Here is a 20,083-nt window from a genome sequence, read left to right as displayed (position 1 = left end):
AAGGATGTCGTCATTAAAACAGCCAAGAGCCACATTTTTTAAGCGCCTTGCGATGAACCGGGGCATGAATCCGGCGGAAGAGTTGAGATAGAGCTCCAATATTTCCTGTGGCCGTCGGGTTTTCCAAAGTGGTTTTTCTCACTTGATAACTTTGAAGGACATGTGAATCATTCCTTGTAGGACGCGGAATTAAACGAGTCGAAATGACTGGACCATCATGGCTATCTAACACGGATGACTCAAGCGACTCTTCGGGTATAAATGTAGGCAGACTGAGAGCGGTCCTACACTCAGGCTGCGTTCTCTAAGTGGAAGTTACGGTACTCGAGTCCATGATGCTGCCGGCAACTGTCCTTACAGCCCTGGCAAGCGCTTTGCTTGTTGCTTCTTACCAAACGCCGACGATTCATTCATGCGCAAGTAAGTCTATTTTAAAACAAACAGCTAGCGGCCTCTGGCCTAAACTTCACATACAGCAGCGAATCAGCTTGCTCCGGGCTATGTCAACTTCTTTAAGGAATATTTTTCTCCACGCGAATACCGTACGCCGGTTCCTCTCGCACTTCAAGTTAGGCCCAGTTGTGTGCCTGATGTTTTTTTTTCTTTCTAAAACTTGCAGGTGTGCAACGAGCTCTGTTCTCCAACGTGAGAATTTCGGGGGCAAAACTTGGTGAAACTACACACGTCGATTTCAACGTAAACATCACCCGTCCTCTCACATCCGAGCCGACGATCAGATTCACTATTTGGACAGCAGACGGAACCAGGCTTTGGTGCATGTTTGGAATGGGCTCTTGGTATGCGGATATTTTTTTTTAATCGGTTCGGCTTTGCGATCCGTTTTGCCGTCCCACTTGCCAAAAGAATGTAATACCTTGCTTCTCATGTGACCGGGAGGTGCCAAGTTCATATAGGTGTGAATGGCGCAAGCTACACTGGGAGCACGATTCGATAATAATGGTCATACCCCTTTTACGGTAACGACAAGCATATGAGAAGTTCCCTATATTTGTTTACATTCTGCACTGCTTCCTCATCCAGATTCCTAATATTGTTACTTACTACGGCCAAATTCTTGAAGCGTACAGCCACTGTGTCTGTGGAAGAGTTCAGACGCATCGCCTCAATGAAATATCACTTTGACTGTGGAGAATCTTTCTCGTATGAATGCCGAAGTTAAGAAGCTGCTTGGCATAAAGGGCTTACAGCACAAGTAGTGGGTTTTGCAGCTCAAAAAATTTATACACCGCCTACACAGCTCTAGGGCACAAAAACAAACAAAACGAGGCTGAATAAATTACATACTAGCACCATTGTTGGGGCGCGCATGAGTATACAGTAGAATCTCGATAAACCTAAATCGCTTAAACGGAATTGTCGTTTTAAAGGAGCTGTAGCCTGTAAGTTGGTTGGTTTTGTATTCAGCTAAAGTAAAAAAGACTCGGAAATCAGAACTAAAATTTCCGCCTCACCGTGTAAACGGAACCGGAAATGAAACTTTTCTCAAACCCATGGCCTGTAGTATCAGCTTTTCCCGGTTCCGGCTGTTCAGTTTTTCTTTTCTTTTTTAAGTCTCGTTGGCGTTGTAAGCCTATCATGTTAGTAGTCAGCCGTATTAGCCTCACGAATGCAACATCGCAGTTCTTGTTGTAGTCGTTCGGCTCGATTCAAGTCGCCAAGGTTACAGGGCTTAGCTCCTGCCGCCTCGTTCGTGCCACCGTGGTCCCAATCGTGCTTCATTATGGTATTGCCGTCTTATACATTTGGTGGCTCGTAAGCACTCGCAAAATCGAACCCTGAGGCGTGCACCCCATGCGAGTACGTTAGAAGAGAAAGGACATCATTCTTGACTTCGAAAGCTGCTCTTTGATGCGTTTTCACGCATTTTTTAGGGCACAATGACTAATTGTTGCCATAAATACTTTGTCAATTTTGTACCTAAACCTCTTATAGTTTTCTGGTTTTCTGAAAAACTATCAGCTACATTCACCTTCCAGTGCTTAGAGTTCCACGAAATGCCCTTAGGAGTGTGTACGCACATAAATTTTCACTTTTGCACATACCTCTCAGAAAACGGAACTCCTGTTATATGGAACAATTTTGTTCGGTTGCTTCAAGTTCCGTTTATCGAGAGACTAGTGTATTTGAAATCTCCGTGAAGTATTCAAAAGAGTACTATTGGCAAAGGGAAGTAAAACAAACAATTTTACGTGCAATGATGACGTATTTGTAAGAAAAGAACGAGGCTCGTGACAAATTCTGTGTGCACATTGCAGCATGAGCGTATAGCTTGTAAAGAAATATAATCGCATATGTTAAGACGCATCATGAACACGAACAAGTCTTCCCGTAAAAAAAACAATACCTGAGCAGTTCACTGAATTATTTATTGATTTATTTGTTTGTTTATGTATTTATATATTTATTTATTTATTTAGTCAGTCATTTATTTATTTACAGATACTGCTGTCTCGATACACGAGACATAGCAGGAGTGGGTACATCAGGAAAAGAAAAGAAGATACATTAAGCAACACCACAGAAGCATACATAGCACTTAAAACATATTACGAAATATGGTTATGCAATTATTTCAAAAAACGTCCATTTGGTTTTTTGCGCGGTGAACCATCTAGGTTATTCGAAATCTCAACAACGGCTGAAAAAAAGGAATGCTTAAAGCAATTTGCAAATGGCTGGAAGGGAACAATGATGAGTGGGTGAGATCGACGCGTGGCTCGTCGTGCTGAATGAGAAAAGTAATCGGTGCTTTAATGCTACTGCGGCTGTGTACAATCTTATGTAGCAGAGTACGATCAAGTGTGCGTCGAAAAGCAAGGGGTTCTAACGACAACGAACATGCGTGAGATAAGGGAGACAAATTGTGGTCATACCAGCCGAAAATAAACCGTATTGCTTTTTTCTGTATGCCTCGAGCATATTTATGTCAAGTGCAGTATAGGGTGACCATACCACTGAGGCGTACGAGCGATTTATACGAGGTTAATTTGCAGTCCTTGGTGGAGTGCTGGAGTGTTCGTTTTATGTGTGCCAGTTTTCTAAGTGCCCTAGCTCAAATTGTTTCGATGTGATGGTGCCACTTTAGGTTTGAGTGTAGGTAACACCATGATATTTGAATGTATTCACAGAGTTTAGGTAGGGCCCATTGTAATTATAACTAAACCTTAGCGGCTATTTTTTATTGGTAAATGTGATTTGAGCAGTTTTATGGTAATTAATGCTCATTTGCTACGTGGTGCTGCAATCACAAAAGGACGACAATACTTTGTTCAGAACATCTTGGTCATGAGCATTATTTACGCTAGTATAAAGAACGCAGTCGCCAGCGTACAATCGCAACTTCACTGGTGTGTCCTTAATGACCTGTGTGACATCATTAATGTAAATAATGAACAATAGGGGCCCAAGCACCGAGCCCTGCGGTACCCCGGAAGTGACTTCACACGACGATGACTGCGCATGCTCAAATGTAACAAATTGTGACCTCAAACGTAGCCAATCAGCTGTCCAGCCTATTATTTTGTCATTGTTAATAATATTTCTGAGTCTAATAAGACGTTTTGTGTGACACACCACATGTTACAATTCACTGTGTTATAGCAACAGCAAAAACAGTTTTGGTAATCGGTCTTCCCTATGTGCGCCGCCTTCAAGTGCCATTGTTATAGAGCGTGCGAAATGAGGCAAAATACTGCTGGACCTACGGCTTGATGTGTAAGAATGTGGTTGTTTTTCCACAATTAGGCAAGGCAAACGTGCGCACTCAAACCGCGTCGTAAGATAGTGTAGATAATTTGTTTATTGAAAATGTGTCTACGTCCTCCACCGTCGATTTTCCCGGCTTCAACACTTGTATTGGTCGCAGAGGTTCGTAGTGGCAAACCTTACCCGCCTATTTTCTGCTGCAGCGTGCACCGCAAATGATTGAATGTTTCGCTCTATAAGAACACATCCTTTAAGCTTGGCTTCGCAGAGTTACAGATAACTTGCCTTAAATCCCGGAATAACGTGCCAGAAAGTGATTTTCTGTGCAACATATTGTATACTTGTCATGATATTATGTTGGTTCATTTTACAAACACCATAGATCTCCGCATGCTCGGAAGACAGGTATTGTGGTGGATGCTAAATGTTTCATTGTTTCCTTTTTCTAACTTGATATTTCTAATTTTGAAAATTAGGCCGTTTTATGTTCGGTATTTTCAACCATGATGTACTTGTCCCGTTCTGTTTTTCAGCGAATACAAACTCTGCGAAGGAACCAGTCGGAAGGAGCAAATGCTCGGAGAGCTATGGGAAAACAAATGTCCTGTTCCGGCTTTGGCGTTGCAGTGGCGCCAATCATTTATCCTCTACAGCATCTCCCAGATTGTCATCGGGGTGAGTTAGCTACACCTTTGTCCTTGCCCACCATAGTTTGGCTGGGGACCGAGTGCAGACTCTTCCTGACATTCTGAAGCGATATGATGCAATAGCCGAAAGCCTTTAACCGCGCTTTTTGGTACAACGCAACTTCGATCGTGGGGCAATGAAATTTTTCCCTAAGCTTTTGCGATGCATAGGTAAGATACTGTCATGGAGGCTGCACCAACGCGCCTGTTTTTCTACGTGACGCTTCAAAGGTGTGTAATGAGAAAATTAGCCCATTATTTCAAGTTTTGGTGAAACGTTGGCCCCCTGACTTTCTTCACCAGTCAGAACAGACAGTGAATGCTTGGGGAGCGGCAGAAAACAAGAAACATTTGTGTATTTCTGACAACAATTTTATCAAGTGTTCTTGGCATCGACACTCTACAGTGAATCGACCTCACTCGACAGTGACTGCTTGGGGAGCAGCAGAAAACAAAATACATTTGTGTATTTCTGACATTTGTATCGAGTGGTCTCGGCATCGGCAACAATAATATAAATACTACGCTTTGAAACCAGCATAAAACAAGGAACATTTGTGTATTTCTAAGAACATTTTTATGGAATGTAATCAGAATCAAAGTAGTTGGTAAAGTAATATACATTATTATATATACTATCACATTTAATCAGTTTGTTGTAAAAAAACACTAACCATGTTTTGCACGCGTAATGCTTGTACAGCCATTGAGCCTGACAAGAATCGAGAGTTTTTCTGCTTGTTGCCAAAGGATACCAAACCTGGCAAGCTTGAGACGTCTGACTTATATATAACGAGGTCATACATAATCCAGGATATTTGGTGTATTTTTTGTTTTGTTTTTTATCTTTCAAAGTAAGACATGGATTCATTTCTAGACCTGTGGCAGATGGAAGCCGCGTATGATGAACATCAATCAGATTAGCCATTTCCATAATAAACATTCTTTCACGGTCATTGGTGCAATTCTTAGACAGAAAGTTTAAGTCTTTATTGTTAACTTCAATTTTCGTTTACCTCCCACCCGTTTAATTGCTGCAGATGAATTGCAGATGAAAGTTCCAGTCAAACGAACGTACCCCCAAGCAACGCAAATTTGTGTTTCTAAGAAACGTTTTTTGTCACCATATTCGAAACTTACATTGTGCACAAAGGCTACAAAACTGAGCTTTATTTTTGTTTCGTTTCAGTGGGCACCAACTACTCTCAAGATTCGTGCGGAGATCACCGATGGAGGGGTCATAGTCGGCTGTTATTGGTTCGAAGCCACCATATACCCGGCTTCGTGAGGACCTCGCCAGGTAGCAGTTAGTTGGTCGTCACCGAAACTGTATGCTTATTTTTAAACAAATGTACCAAGCTTCCTGTCCAAGCTGAAACAAAACAAAAATATTGGGCAATTTTACGTGCACATATCTACCCGAAACTTAATGATACAGCGAACACTGGGACGTTGACTTGCAACAACCGCGGACGCAATAATGTTGCCTTTCCACCTCTATTCTCTCTTTCTAGTGCCTTTCAGACGTGCATTCAGGGCGCTTGGACACAATAAACTATGATTGCTTGTAACCGACTGTTTGTATCCTCCGAAGTCTACGTCCAATTTGTCGCTCTGTTTTCTCAAGTTTCAACAGGCATCAACCAACCCACTTGCTTCCCATTCCGACGCACCCTCAAACAATAACTAAGCATCACAAGAAGCCCCCATAAATACAGAAAAAACTGTTTTAGTGAAGTGGAGGTTCGCCGTAGCTGGGGCTCAATGGCTGATGTTTTGTGCAGGTTTGATACAGCGCAGATTTGATACCGGTTTAGAAAACCGTTTATTTCATTGAGGCTGAAAATTAGAACGATCACGCTCGGAGAATTTGACGCACGGTAAGGATTTACAAGTTGCCAGAAATGTGGTAGGGCCCTCCGTTAATGTGCACTTCACAGCCCAGGGGGTGAATTCGCTAAAGCAAAGGGCGCAGGTTTGGAGCTGCGCGGTGTTGGCATGCAAATGCATGTATTCTTGGGCCTCGGCGTCGCTTTTGCGGGACACGATTCTGTAGAAAAGATGCAAGGAGCCCCGCTGGTTCACCTTGTGCTCCTGGTCCAAATCGAGCGCAAAGTGGCGCTCAATGCGCGGTGTCATTTTGGACCAGGGGCAGCAAGTCCTCCAGGGGGGCTCCCCGTGTGTTTTAACAGGGAAGTGTTTAATGCCCGGGTACACCAAGATCTCACAGGCATCATACCTGTCACGGAAATGACATCGCCAGAAAAAGTTCCATTGACGCGGCTTCGCCAGGATTCGAGCCACGAACTCTCATTTCCGACTACGTTATTCATACAGGTAGTGCTGCTGTCTAAGAGAGGCGACGCGAAGTAGTTCATCGTTACAGTAATGAACACCGACAGTTGCCGCCCTATGCCAGCGTCTTCGTGTACGTGGGACGCGGGTGAATTGAGGCACACCCTGCTACCTACCGCTGTTGGTTTCGGTTTCGGTTCTGTTTTGTTCGTACGGTTTTCAAGGGGCTGTGATTTCAGTTGTATTTACGCGATGTTCCTGCGCGTGTAATCCAGTGTCTTACGTTCATGAGTATAACGGTGCCATGGCGACATAATATAAATAGCCATGTGCAAGTTATTATGGATGCACAATAAACATTTAAATGCTCTTGTGAAGTCACATTTCACTTTCGTGCTTTACCGATTCCTATGAAAGAGGCATCAACCACATTTTTTTCTACAGGATGCTGCTCCCCAAAGTGACTCCGAGGTCAAAGAATACATGCACTTGCATGCCAACACCACGCCGCTCCAAAACACCGCCTTTCGCTCAAAGAATTCGGCCCCAGGTGTTGCTTCTGCACATGAAACTGAAAATTTGATACCTTCACAAAAAGAAACACGCTAATTTAAAAAAAAAACAACCAATGTTCCGCAATAAAAAACTGTATTCAAGAGCCAGATATATCCACTTGGTTCCCCAAGCGAAGGTAAATCATTGCGAACGAATCAAAGCGGCTTGTCTGATTGACTTTTTCAAAATTGACGACAAAGCTTCCGCAATTGCTTTTCATGACCGGCCACGTGTTGTTAAAAAAACTAGACCAGATTTTCCTTGAAATTGGTGCGGTTATTTGTAGGGGCAGCACCACTAAAACTTGGAGTGGCGTCACGCTCAGCGAAAAGAGTGGCATAGACTCAACATCACTGTCAGAGAGACCTAAAGCTGCAGGCGTTGTCCTCAGTAACTAGGAACTCCCAGAAGCCAGTCACCGGTACTGAGACAAAAAAAACGGATCTCGATGTTCCAGTAGTGCGTTGTACTGTTCAACACCATTTAATTCGTTTCGTAGCTACAATAATTCAAGTGACCACGCGAGACAGTACACTGCAGCAATTCCACTTCTTTTGCAGATTTTGAACCATGTCCTGTTGCCTTTTGTAAGAGGTAATCACATCGGTTTACCTTCTTTAGTGCAGATAATCGACGCGCCGACAATTTGCACAATTTTGTGCAGTGTTCAAAACTGGTATTTTCAAAACTTGTCAGCAGTTTGCCAGCGTAAGTTAAAGGTAGCAGTAAATTCCTCCCCATACAAGCATAGAAAAGGCCCTCTCCTCGTAACGTCAGTCCCACCTTGATGCTCCGCCGAGGTACAGACAACTAGAATTCTAGATCACCATACCTGCACGGAGCGGGCGGGTTTTCGGGTCTATGCTGGAGGCTGGAGGTACCGTCACCGCGGCACGGATAACTAGCGACCTCTCTCCGCCGAAGTCTGTAATTCGTCTTCTGCTTTCTGCTGCCATCTTGCGATGGCTCAGTGAACGCTAGGGGCTAAATATTCCTCTCGAATCCGTCAGGTCGCGCAGCGGGTCTGCTGGTATTGAATATAGAGCCCGAGACACAGCGCGACACTCTCAAGTCTCCCTCTAACCTTTTTAACGGCTCCCCCTTATATGTTCTAAAATCAACTTTTTCTGCTAATACTACTCTGGCAGGTGGAATCCGAAGTCGCGTTCTGTACGTCACAATCGAGAAAAGCTAAGAACAGGCGCTATAATAACGCTCGTTTGAAGTGGCAAGCATTACAAGTGGTTTGAGCCGGCTGCGAGCGAGAGGAAGTTCCGTGATTTTTAGGTGCTGTGAGACAACGCGGTAGTCGGCTAGCTGGCGGAAGAAGTCCAGAGAGAAAAGAGGACAGGCAAAGTCAGCATTTTGCGCGAATGTCACTCGCTGTCGGGCTGCGTGCTCAACGGCGAGTGTAATGCGAGCACACTTCATTTCATCGTGTTATATATGTACGGCGCAGGTTTGAGCTGTCAAGAGCCGGAGGTTGAGAAAGTTGCGCCTAGTGTCACTAGATGAGCTACGGAGTACCGACACTGTGGCACGCAAGTGAAAAACGGCGCCATTTTCTCGTTTATAAGTGTTGCCAGATTGCCGCTTCTGCGGCCTCACCACTTTCACGAGGTCATTTGTAAACAACTCTGCCGAAGACGCAGAAACACGGCATCTTCAGACACACTTCTGCAGTTGAAATGCTGCGAAGCGCTTTGTCTTTGATTCACGTTCAGAATGACGTCAGTCGTCCGCATCCGCAGACCAGGTAGTGCAAGCTGAGAATACCACAGTTGAACGACAGAAAACACAGAAGGAACAAAATGGCGGTGCCCATGAACCGTCGCAGTGTAAACAAAAGTCACGTGATGCAACTGACCAATGATCACGGCGGCGGCACGGAACAAGAGGAGAAAAGAGTGCCGATACTCTGTAACCTTATCTAGTGACACTAGTTGCGCCCTTCCCTCCAGCTTCAGCAGCGTTTGCATTCACAGTGCGAGGCATGCATATTTATTTGTATCATGACTTCTCAATTTAGATGTTTATCGACGGAAAAAGACTATGGGAGACCTAAGGTTTCTCATATGATGTGAAGATCTGTGACGAAGGCTCAGAGATGCAACTGCGGAGGTTAAGCTGATGGCATTCAAAACGTTCGTGCGGCCAACTCTCGAATATGGAAGCATAATTTGGGACCCGTATCAGCAGTATCAAATAAATGAGCTTGAGGGAGCTCAACAAATAGCTGCCAGGTTTATTTATGCAGAATATCGCAGAAATCAGTCGATGACGGAATTACTTGCGAGGGCAGAACTTCCGTTACTGGCCTCGCGTAGAAAAATGGCAAGACTTAAATTCTTTCACGAACTGTACAACGGCAAACTAGACTTACGTCCTGAGTTATATCTGCAAATTCACACACGAGTCTCTCGTCGCATCAATCATCCGTATGCTGTTTTGCCTTATTCTCCAAGGGTTAATATTTTTAAGCATTCCTTTGTTGTCAAAACTATTGTTGACTGGAATAACCTGGACCCGCGAGTCTTTGTTGAACCAAATACCACTGAAAGCTTTGTGAAACACTGTGAAATATTTCTAAAATAATATGAGTTCTTTTCTTGTCCTTTGTTTGCACTGGGACTTGAGCTGTTTTTGTGCGTGTGAGTGTTGTTTTGATGTACTTGCCCACTCCTGTAACAGCCCGTAAGGGCTAACAGTATTTGAAATAAATGAATGAATGAATAATAAATAAATAAATAAATAAATAAATAAATAAATAAATAAATAAATAAATAAATAAGATGGTTGAGAAGCCGTCTTCGCCGAGTTATGTTGCCAAGTTCCTGCTTGCGTTTCCTTCTTCTTCTTCTTCTTCTTCTTCTTCTTCTTCTTCTTCTTCTTCTTCTTCTTCTTCGTATTTTCTGTCTTTTCTACGTCTCTACGAATTATCACGAGTCCAGGAGAATTGTTTTTGATCAGTCTATGTTAGGCGTTAACGTTAATCTTAATGACGTGCAGGTAAAGCCAAGCTCATTGTACTTCAAGAGGCGATAACTGGTTACTCTAAAGCAAAGGCCTAACGCCTGACCATCGCATACACTCGTCTTCGCTCATATAATGCGTCCACGGTTTAAGGGCGAATGTCGTAAGTTAGCGTTCACCATAAAGTTCCCCTCGGGCACTAACTTTCCTGTTCTCGCCCACCCTTCCTTTCCATATAAGGGTGGTTGCAACCCGGCATCCATTTTTCGCTGCCCACAACAAATTGGTATGGCGTTAGATTTTGAAAGTTTACTCCACTGCAGCACTGGAGAAATGCAATAATGCACGCTTTACAAGACCACACTCTCCTCTGCTTTGTGCAGATTGAAGAGTGGGCCACCTCGAACATCGTTTACTTGGTTTCCTAAGATAAGCTACACCGCAGTAAAGGTCTACTTGTGGGGGTGCACCCTTTACAGGGGCACATAATCTCTCCCCGGGACTGTACTGTTTTAAGGTGGCTTAGCAGAACTTCTTGGGTGAGTTGCTGCATCTTTGGCGAATAAACTCGGGCTTTGCACGAAAAGGGATAACCACACCCAAGATGTACGGGACGAAGGTGAGATACCCGATGTAATGTGTTCGTAGTTGACACAGTGGGCACTTAACAAGAGCAGCAAAACATTGGGAACGCCTGCGCGTGGACGGAGTAAGCGTCACCATGGAATCGACTGGCAGCACACCCCTTTCTCGCTGAAAGAAAAGTCTCGCGGCCCGGTCGCCTAACCATATTATCAGACAGTAAAGACTTGCCGCTCATTAAGATCACTCCAGCTGTTCATTGAGTGAAAGAGTGAAGCCATCGTGTCGCCGTTTTTGAACGTGTAACGACTTTCAGTTACTCTGTTGGGCGGTCGCCTAGAGCATCGTTTATTCCGATGAAACTCACTCGGAGTGGGTGAAAGCTCGCACGCGAACTAGAAACTTTCGGGCGAAAACCACTAGGCACGACAACTGAATTCATGACCTCAGTGTAAGACAGTGCTATAACAGGTATAAAATCAGCAAAGCAGGTATAACACCGGCAGTAATTTTAAAAATATAATACAGTTTTACGCTTCGTATTAATAGTTGTATGGCAACTGGCTGCTTTGGATCCTTTCTGAAATTTTGTAAATGAACTAAGATCTCCAAACAAGAACACTTTTGTTTATGGCTTCCGTAAAAACGCCCGCCATCGCAGTGAATCGAGTGCTTCACTTTTAGATGCGACGCATCTTTTTAACTCGCCTTGTCCCGCATCGTTGTCGCGGCGTAGTCCGCATCCTCGGCGCGGCAGCTGTGCGCTCCGCCGCTCTCACCGCAGCGCCTTCTGTGCGTCAGCGCGGTGAGCTCACTCCCGTCGCCGTGCCAGCTGTGCGTTAGCGCGCAGCTTGCGCTCGCGCTTGCGCTCGGTTAACACATGCGCATGCCCTACTATGCGCTGCTCTCTCTCATTCCGCTGCATAAAAACGCGGTAAATGCGCCGCTCCGCTCAGTCATTCCGCCGCCGGCGCTCCGATGACATCGTCCGATGATTCGAATAACGCAACGGCAACCCCCGATGCGTCGCATCTACCCCACGGTTCACCTCGCGGGAAGATGTTGTAAATTTTTTGCTTGTTAGCCTCTGATATTCCGCGTGGACTGCTCTTCTACGTGGACAAAGCGTGGACAAGGCTTCTACCATATACCTGCAATTATCCCGGTCCTGGGCTAATAGCGACCAATTTATCCCCATGAACTTCTTGATCTCATCTGCCCATCTAACTTTCTGCCACCCCCTGCCACACTTGCTTGCTCTAGGGATCCAGTCTGTTGTCCTTAATGACTTACGGTTATCTTACCTTCGCATTAGATGCCCACGCGCATTTCTTTTTCTACTAGTATGTCCTTAACATGCGTTTGTTCTCTGACCAACTCCGCTCTCCTCTTGTCATTTAACGTTACACCTATCATCTTCCGTTGCATTGCTGGCCGAGCCAACCTCAATTTAAGTTGAACCTTTTTAGTGAACCTCCAAGTTTCTGTCCCGTAGGGGAGTACCGGTAATATGCAGCTGTCATACACTTTCTTCTTCAGGGATGATAGCAGGCTTCCATTCATTATATGAGAATATCGGCCGAATCTCTGCATTGGACATCAAATGTGTTCACAAATTCAGTACCATAATCACGACGGCAAATTTGAAAATCCGTGTACTAAGCGCGCTGCTTTTTCCGGGGCCGTAGTGTCTCGCGCCTTGCGATTGAGAAGCTTTGCCTAACGCTGTGAAATAGGCTCCACAACATTTTTGATAAGCTATAAAATTGGAAGCGGGCAAGCGTAACGGGTGGTTCAGAAGCCAGCTTTTTTTCTAAGTCAACAGTTTGCGGGACATTCCCCGCATCCGCGCCGTCAAAGGGGCTCTAAATTGATGCGAGCCATTTTTGGATCTCTGCCTTAAACATGACACGAGTCACTCAAGGATGAAAATAAGCTGTAAAGCAGTGAATTTATTGCAAAATGTGTAGTTTAGTACAAGGAAGCAATAATTCATCGAAAAGGGTTTTTGGTGGAAAATGGGAAGATTTTCATTTATTTGTTTATTTATTTGTAAATATTACAGCATTTTAAGGGCTATAGCAGGAGTGGTTAAAAATGCAAAGTTATGAGTGGAAGTTGAACACTTGAGGGAACGGGGAAAATAAATAAGAACGCTTATACACACACATACAAACATATCAATACCAAATAATGCGCACTAACAAGAGAACACAATGAACTTTAATTCTGTACACAAGTTCCCAATCCTGTAGATGCGAACACGTCTCGAACAAGATAACCACCAGATGCGTGAATAATGGAGCAGGATAAGTAAAACAGTTTTCTACGAGAGTGCTAGATTAGAATGGGTTGCACGACACCGCAACGATAAAAATAGCGCTAACACAGACAAGTTCCAAGAGAGGAGAACGCATACAGGGTTCTAACTTCCAACGACCAAGTTTCAGGGGCTGTTGGTTTCTCTCTATGTAATGAATGTGACAGACGTGCAATTACATACTTAATTCGTAGAGTTCGATGTCCGAAATTGAGATCTGTCGTAGAAAACACCAGTGAAGCAGTGCAAAGCGTTTGTACTTCGAAATCGCAATTATCTGGGATTCTATAATTCTGCGCTTGAGTCGGTCTTTGTGCTTGGCTACAATTCTACATTTACTGCACAGAAGACCGTCGGCGAGATTTATTGCAATACATGGCCATCCACCTACCTGATTCTATCTTTACATTGTTTTTCTCCCTCAACCGACCTTTTTGACATTGCTCGAACATACCAGTGTAACGTTTTTCAGGACGCAGTCGAATGGTGTAAAGGACGCCTTCTGCGCATTCTAGAAAATTATTTCTGTGTTTTCGTTGCATCCATGCTTGGTTGATATGCTTGGGTTTGACAGTTTACGCAGCTTTCTTGGTTTGTTCGTGCCAAAATTGCAGTTTCTGTGTTTTTACCAAAATCAACAGCTTATGTAGATACGGTATATGCACGCATTTGCATGGCCGTTACTTTATGACAGCTTTTCCGCCTAATTTTATACTTCCTTAAGTAGTGTTTGAGCGTTCAATATAAGCAAGTGTTTGGGATAGCCCGCTTTGGTCAGGCATGCATCTTGGTTGCCAAAGCTCACCTCTACTAAATGGTCGCAGTAATGAATAATGGTAACCTCCATTAAATAGTACATAGAGGAATCATAAAGCTTTAGATCAAAATGCACTAAGTGACGTTGTGCTTATATCCCCATTTCTGACCCTTTGTCTGTGTCAGCGCGGCATTCATCCATGCATAGTCCCCCTGGCGGCAAATTGGGTAAGTGCACTCTGGTAGCTTCCCATGTGGTCCAAATTCAAAATAATAGCTATTCTTGGACTCTAAGCAAAGACAAATACGTCAAAACGTTTCGACCCCTTTTGCATCAGAAAGGGGAATACAAGTGCGCTATGGTCCCATCGATGCACCTAGTAGATACTGAGCCCATAGCCATGGTGTGTTGATTCTAGAAACTCTCAATTGAGAGTGCCATCCATCCTGCCCACCCCGTCGTTGCAATGTCAGTGCTTTTCGTTTGCAAGTGACACATTCCGTACCGAAGTGATCTACAAAAATGTGCGGTCGTCTTACATTGACAGCTTTAGTACAGTGGCTGTCTGTGGCTTTTTGTACAGAGGTCATGCGGGAGCGGCCTAATTTTTCCTTTTTTCTGTTAGGTGGTCCGAAGGATGACACTAATGAATGAGGCCCATTCCTAAGTGGGCTTAAACGCGCCGAAGCTTCACTTTGTCAGCCATGTTGCATGCCGTAGATAATGGCTAGGCATTAATTTGAACTACCGAAGTGTCTTTAACGGGCACAGAAACTTCACATGCACCGGAAGGTATTTTTAGTTCTTTCTTTGTCTCATAAAAAAGTAGAGCCAAAGAGGCCAAGACGTGAACCTGCGACATCGTGGTCACAACAAGTACAATAGAATCAGCGGTAATGAATAATAACTTTAATTGAAGGACTTTGGTTACGACATGAAGACGAGAAGTCCGAGCGTGGGTAACGTAAGAAAAATGAAGGAAGCTTGCATTAACGCGTAACACATGAAGTGAGCGAAGCTGTACGCAACCTTCCCGACCATTATGAGGATTAAGGCCGTATTGCTTCTTCTTCGCTGCCTCAACGACCTTCATCTTTGTTGCTATAACGGCGAAGAAGAAGCAAATGCAAGAAGGAGAAGAAACGAACTCAACGCGCACCCTTCAACTAGGCGCCTGCAAGTGCACCTTGTACCATGTCACATGCTCTGTGTCGAGCATGTGTCGTGATTCGTCTTCCCACAGCCACAGTCGAGTGAGTATGCCGTTTGAATGTCGGTTACTAACTCGTTGTTGTAGCCGAGTGGGTAAGACGACAGGCTCTATCTCCGTTGGTTTACCTGTATCAGACACAGGTTCTAATCCGGCCGGTTCCGGTGATTTCTTCTTTCTATTGTTACACTGAGTTTTGTGAAACGTCGGAAATTACCCGCGGCGCTGGCTGAGCAGCTAAGGCGTTGTGCTTCTGAGCACGAGGACGTGGAATCGTTTACAGGACTCGGCAGCCCCTTTTCTGATAGAGGCGAAAAGCAAAAACGCCCGTGTATACGAGATTTAGGCGCACGTTAAAGGTCCCGAGGTGGTGAAATTAATCAGGAGCCTTCTACGGCGCGTTCTGTCACCTGCGTTGCGTAGGCGCGTTGAACACCAGAATCAATAGAAACGTCAGAATCAACAAATTGCTAAACAGCTTCGCTGTTCAACGGAGAGGAAGAACAGTGACAATTACTCCCGTTGAGGTGGTTTTGTGCGACACATGGTTTTCGTTGTACTGAAGACTTTCTTCTAGGTATTTGAGTGGTGTAGGGTTGCATTCTGTGCTCGCAAACACGTCTGTTCTAAGTCAGTGCCCATACCAGAATCCCGGGCATGTGCCCCAGTTGACGGATCCTCAGGACTTGGGAACTACTTTGTCAATTGACGCAGAACACCATAATGTCGTTGGAATAAGCCAATACACGAAGTTAGGCTGCTTGAAGTTGTATACCACAAAGTTCGGTGCTTCAGATAACAGTAATAAGAAATGGTTTGTTCCTGCTGAACAGTACAGGTGCCACTTGACATCCCTGACAAAGTGGCATCGAAACCGCCATACTCTCCCCAACTAACTTATTAGTGGCAAGTTTTGTTTGACAATCATTGTACTCTACCAGAACAGCTTCTGTTATTACTGGCCCAACTCCAACACGACTGAACACTGATAATAATATATCGTGTCTAACACAACGCAGCGCGTTCTTTTTGTATTTGCGATAATATGCCTGTTGGCATAAAAATAATCAATTTTAAGGTGCAGCTAGGCACCCATCTCTTGGAGGAAGGCAAGAAAAGGAGCTGTGGTGGGGTCCCCAGAGCCACCGCTGGAGGTAAGGGGCCGGGTTTCTAGAGTTCAGGCTTGTGCCTCTAAGGTGTCGACTTCTGGCTGAGTCCAGTGAAGGACACGCCCATAATAGATAGGAACATTGCATTGCAACGGTGCTACGCGGGCCGTCACAGTACTCCGGGAACTCACCTTGCTAGGTGAATTTTTGTAAATGAAGATGTTGTTTTGATTTTGCACGTTCGGCGAGAATTATTTCTTTTATTACTGCAGGTATGTACTCTTTCTTGTACTGTAATGTAATTTGTAATCAACGCACCTTATGGGTAACGGGTGCAGACATGACGTGAAAAAGTGAAGTTTTACAGTGTACTATGTATTGATTAGAAAGGAAACTTTGATTAAAAAGGAAAGCAATGGGCCTATTGTGAGAGAGCGCAGAGGGGAGTGGGAGTGAGGGTTTGTGGTGTCGGTTGGGGACAAAACACTGGGTATCTGTGCCCTGGGAGGTTGGGAATGGGTGGGCTTGCTGGCGTGGGAGATCCGACTTGCAGCTCAAGACTGCTGGCGCAAAAGCGCTATTGATAGGGAAATCTACAATGAACGCGAGGGAACAGGCCACAAGAGGATGATGGCTTATAGGGGTTCATGGATGTTTTGTAGGGCCTGTGAATTCGCGGTAATGTGCGTATTTGTGGCCGAACCAGACTAGGTGCCTCCGGTTGGTTTTGGTGGCATTGAGGCAGTAAGGGCACTTCGGTGTTGGCAGAGGGGCGTACCATCGTCCGAAAGTTCCTGGAGAATAGCTGCAACTGGCGATGTATTTATTGATGGAGGTTTTGGAAGATCGAGGAGTCCGAGAAGGGACGCGAAGAAGCCGTGCGGAGTGAAGTTTCGGAGGTGATTTTTCTTGTCCTTTTTTAATCGAATGGTTCACAGTGCTGGCGATGACGAGACCAAAAGGTGGTCGTAGACAATGGGGAAACAGCAGACATAAGAAGCCGTTTGCTGTCTTGGGCAGTTGTGTGAGCTGTGTGATTCTCAGTTGAAAACTTTCCGGGGCAGGGCCACTGGCCGCAGACAGTTAAAAAAATCCTCCGGGCCACCTTTGCCAGCAAAGCCGACGGCACCAAATTATGGCCTACTCAATTAGTTCTTTTTCTCCTGAGGCTATGAAAACATAACTCCTGGCAGCCATCATAAGTCTTCAGAAATTCCACAACAATATTTTCTGCTTAAGCTCGCTGTCATGCTAAAAACCACGTCCATTTTCTGCTTGCGGCCCCACCACTCCAGAACTCTCAAGCTACAACTATTTTTTTTCGCGGGAACTCCCATTACCACCGCCTTAGAGCACATCCGAACTCTTGGCATTCCATTAGGACACAATAAACCAGACACTTTGATTTCACAAATCAAAACACAATAAATAACGATGTTTTATACATTTCACTGCCGCTTTCTACAGACATGACGGGGAAGCCAAAAGTCATTCAGCTCTTGGCGCGTGGAGTGCCATCAATACCATCACCTTCAGAGTTCTGGGAATTGACATCACATGTGTGCAAAGAAAGAATAAATACAGCGCTTTCAACTTTGTTGCAGACGTCTTCAAGTATTGCGATACTTAAAGTGTAAATATTTTATAGAACGCAGCGCTCAATCAGTCAGGGCCGGATATTCCCCCTGTTTAATATTTGAAATATTTTACTTTACGTACCCAGTTTAGATCGGTATTTCAGAGTCAACAGCTGTTTCGTTATAGAACGTAGACACAAGAGAGACGTATTCATTTTTCAACATTTCCACATCGACGCTACTTTGAGCAAACAGAGCTCCGTAATGCTTGTTAAAGCCTGCTGTGCTTCCATCTCTGCGCAAGTGACTTGGCCGTTGTATTCGGTTTCTTTAATCGCACTTCGACTATTCTATCGCTATTCTTCTCGGATCGCAATCTTTTTCGGCGAGTCTCCTACTGTCACCCTGTACAGTGTCGCCGTGAAAAGGTCTTCTTGATAGCTATCTCCGTTGATTAGTTCGGGCTTCCTTTTACAAACCCTACGTATTCTTAGAAGCTCCCTGGTGCATTGTGACCTTTTAATGAATTCTAACCATGATCCAAGAAACTTGTCATTTTGCTTTGCTTGACCTTTTTCTCAAATGCCCTTTATGTATCTCTCCCTAAGAATTGAATCATTATTCGTATGGATGAATGGTTTTGAAAGATGTCGCAGCTTTTTGTGGAAAATGTTATCTTTTAGTAATTTGATGCAGACTTTTCATGACTCGCTATAAGGGTGCACCTACTACCTTCTCTTCCCCTTCTAATTTTTATAAACACCAAAAAGGGATCGCTTAAAGGGTCCCCGCGCATTTCTTTCAAATTTTTTTATTCTAATTGATTTCAGTAGGTAGTCAACCAACACATCCAGTACTTAGATTAGGTGGTCGCAAAGTAGCAAAGCCAAAAATAACTGCTATATGCCTACCAGAGTGCTTAGAATTTTGCTCAAACGATTTTTTCCTCTTTCCTGGTGTTGGCGTTCCCCAACCGCTGGGAATTTATCATTACAGTAGTGCAGCGGCTATTGACCGGCCTTCCTTCAGTTGCAGCAATAACGGATTCGATAGCCAATTTAAATAACAAAGCCACGAAAGCAAAAGAAGGTGTAACGGAAGGCTTATTTGCTGCGACGAGCAAATCAGGCAGTGCCGCTCCATGCCGGCGATAAGTCTAGCTTTCGCAGTGCCTTCAAAAGGGAAGGAAAGAGTGAAAGCGTTTATCGCAAGTGTTGCAGCGTGCATTTAAATATGGGTATATTTGAAACGCCATGAGGATTGCGTAGAACGGCGACAGAAAGAGGAGGCAACAGGACGAGCGCAACTAACAACTAATTTATTCAAGGGCTTACGCCCCCAAATATCAGGCAAATTGGCGCAAGCGCCGAACATACATGTGCAAAACACCAAGAAAGGACATGTTCATCGTCAACCCTACAGACAAGACTTTAAAAATTCAGACTCTCTTTTATACAAAGCCAAAGATGTGTCACTCACGCAATTGCGCGCATTATTTATCAATAAGGATTCCATTACCTCACGCGCGACATCGCTGCTGCCCCGGCCAAGAATCTTAATCTCATTCAGTCGCGGCCTGCACCCACTTTTTTCGCAATTTCTGCAATGCTCCGTCAAGTTAGTTCTAGCATCTATATCTCTCAATGTGCGCTCATATCTCCCAATGTGCGCTCATATTGGGCTGCCTTCCCAGTTCTGCGACACTCGCCAGCATCATCAAAACAGAGTTCATTTATCAGAGGGACAGCACACTTATCGTACTATTTCTGTGGGTCCATAAACTTGTTTTTTTTTTCGCGCAAAACACTTCCATTTGCTGTCGCCATTCCGAACAACTGAATTTTCACCGTTTACGCATCACCGAATGATTCGGAATAATGTTGCCTGATATCAGCCTTGTCATAAGTATGTATACAAACTGCATGCCAGAGCAGACGTAAAAAACTAATATCACTAAAAATTAAACAAGAACTTAGCAACACACTTAAAACTGCCTGCGGGAACAAAAATAAAAAGCATGGCATTATATTTCATGCTATGCGATCCTCCTCCAACAGAATTCATAACTTTTTGTAATTTCTTTTGTGTTTACAGGGATACGACCAACACTGAGTTCAAGAAAATTTATTCAAATTGTACACTACACTTTCTGCCAATTTTCCCTTCAAAATGAAGTGTTTGTTCTCTTTCTGTGCTTTACATATAGTAGTAATTGATATTTTTGTTTATTTGCTCATTTTGGTAGATATTTTTACTTGAGTGTTTTTATTATATTTATGTTTATGTTCACTCG

At 44.2% G+C, this 20,083-nt stretch overlaps 1 protein-coding gene across 1 annotated transcript; it reads left to right on the top strand.

Annotated features, from left to right (window-relative positions):
* The first annotated feature begins 282 nt into the window (after positions 1–282).
* On the top strand, positions 283–6,372 carry LOC144141501 (uncharacterized). The gene is made up of 4 exons (XM_077673053.1): positions 283–420; positions 620–797; positions 4,260–4,401; positions 5,602–6,372. The coding sequence occupies exons 1-4, from the start codon at positions 333–335 to the stop codon at positions 5,698–5,700; spliced, it is 507 nt and encodes a 168-aa protein (XP_077529179.1). The 5' UTR covers positions 283–332; the 3' UTR covers positions 5,701–6,372.
* Positions 6,373–20,083: the final 13,711 nt, after the last annotated feature.

Source organism: Haemaphysalis longicornis, unplaced genomic scaffold (assembly GCF_048455015.1).
Source record: "Haemaphysalis longicornis isolate Haplotype H1 unplaced genomic scaffold, Haemaphysalis longicornis Haplotype H1 scaffold_6, whole genome shotgun sequence".
In the NCBI taxonomy this organism is placed as follows: domain Eukaryota; kingdom Metazoa; phylum Arthropoda; class Arachnida; order Ixodida; family Ixodidae; genus Haemaphysalis; species Haemaphysalis longicornis.
This window is presented reverse-complemented; position numbering and strand designations above follow the sequence as displayed.

Bases quoted from the DNA above. Each gene is read 5' to 3' on its own strand.
- LOC144141501 (XM_077673053.1), top strand. From the start codon at position 333: ATGATGCTGCCGGCAACTGTCCTTACAGCCCTGGCAAGCGCTTTGCTT. The intron at 421-619 runs GTAAGTCTATTT...TAAAACTTGCAG, and splicing joins GACGATTCATTCATGCGCAA to GTGTGCAACGAGCTCTGTTC. The intron at 798-4,259 runs GTATGCGGATAT...TCTGTTTTTCAG, and splicing joins ATGTTTGGAATGGGCTCTTG to CGAATACAAACTCTGCGAAG.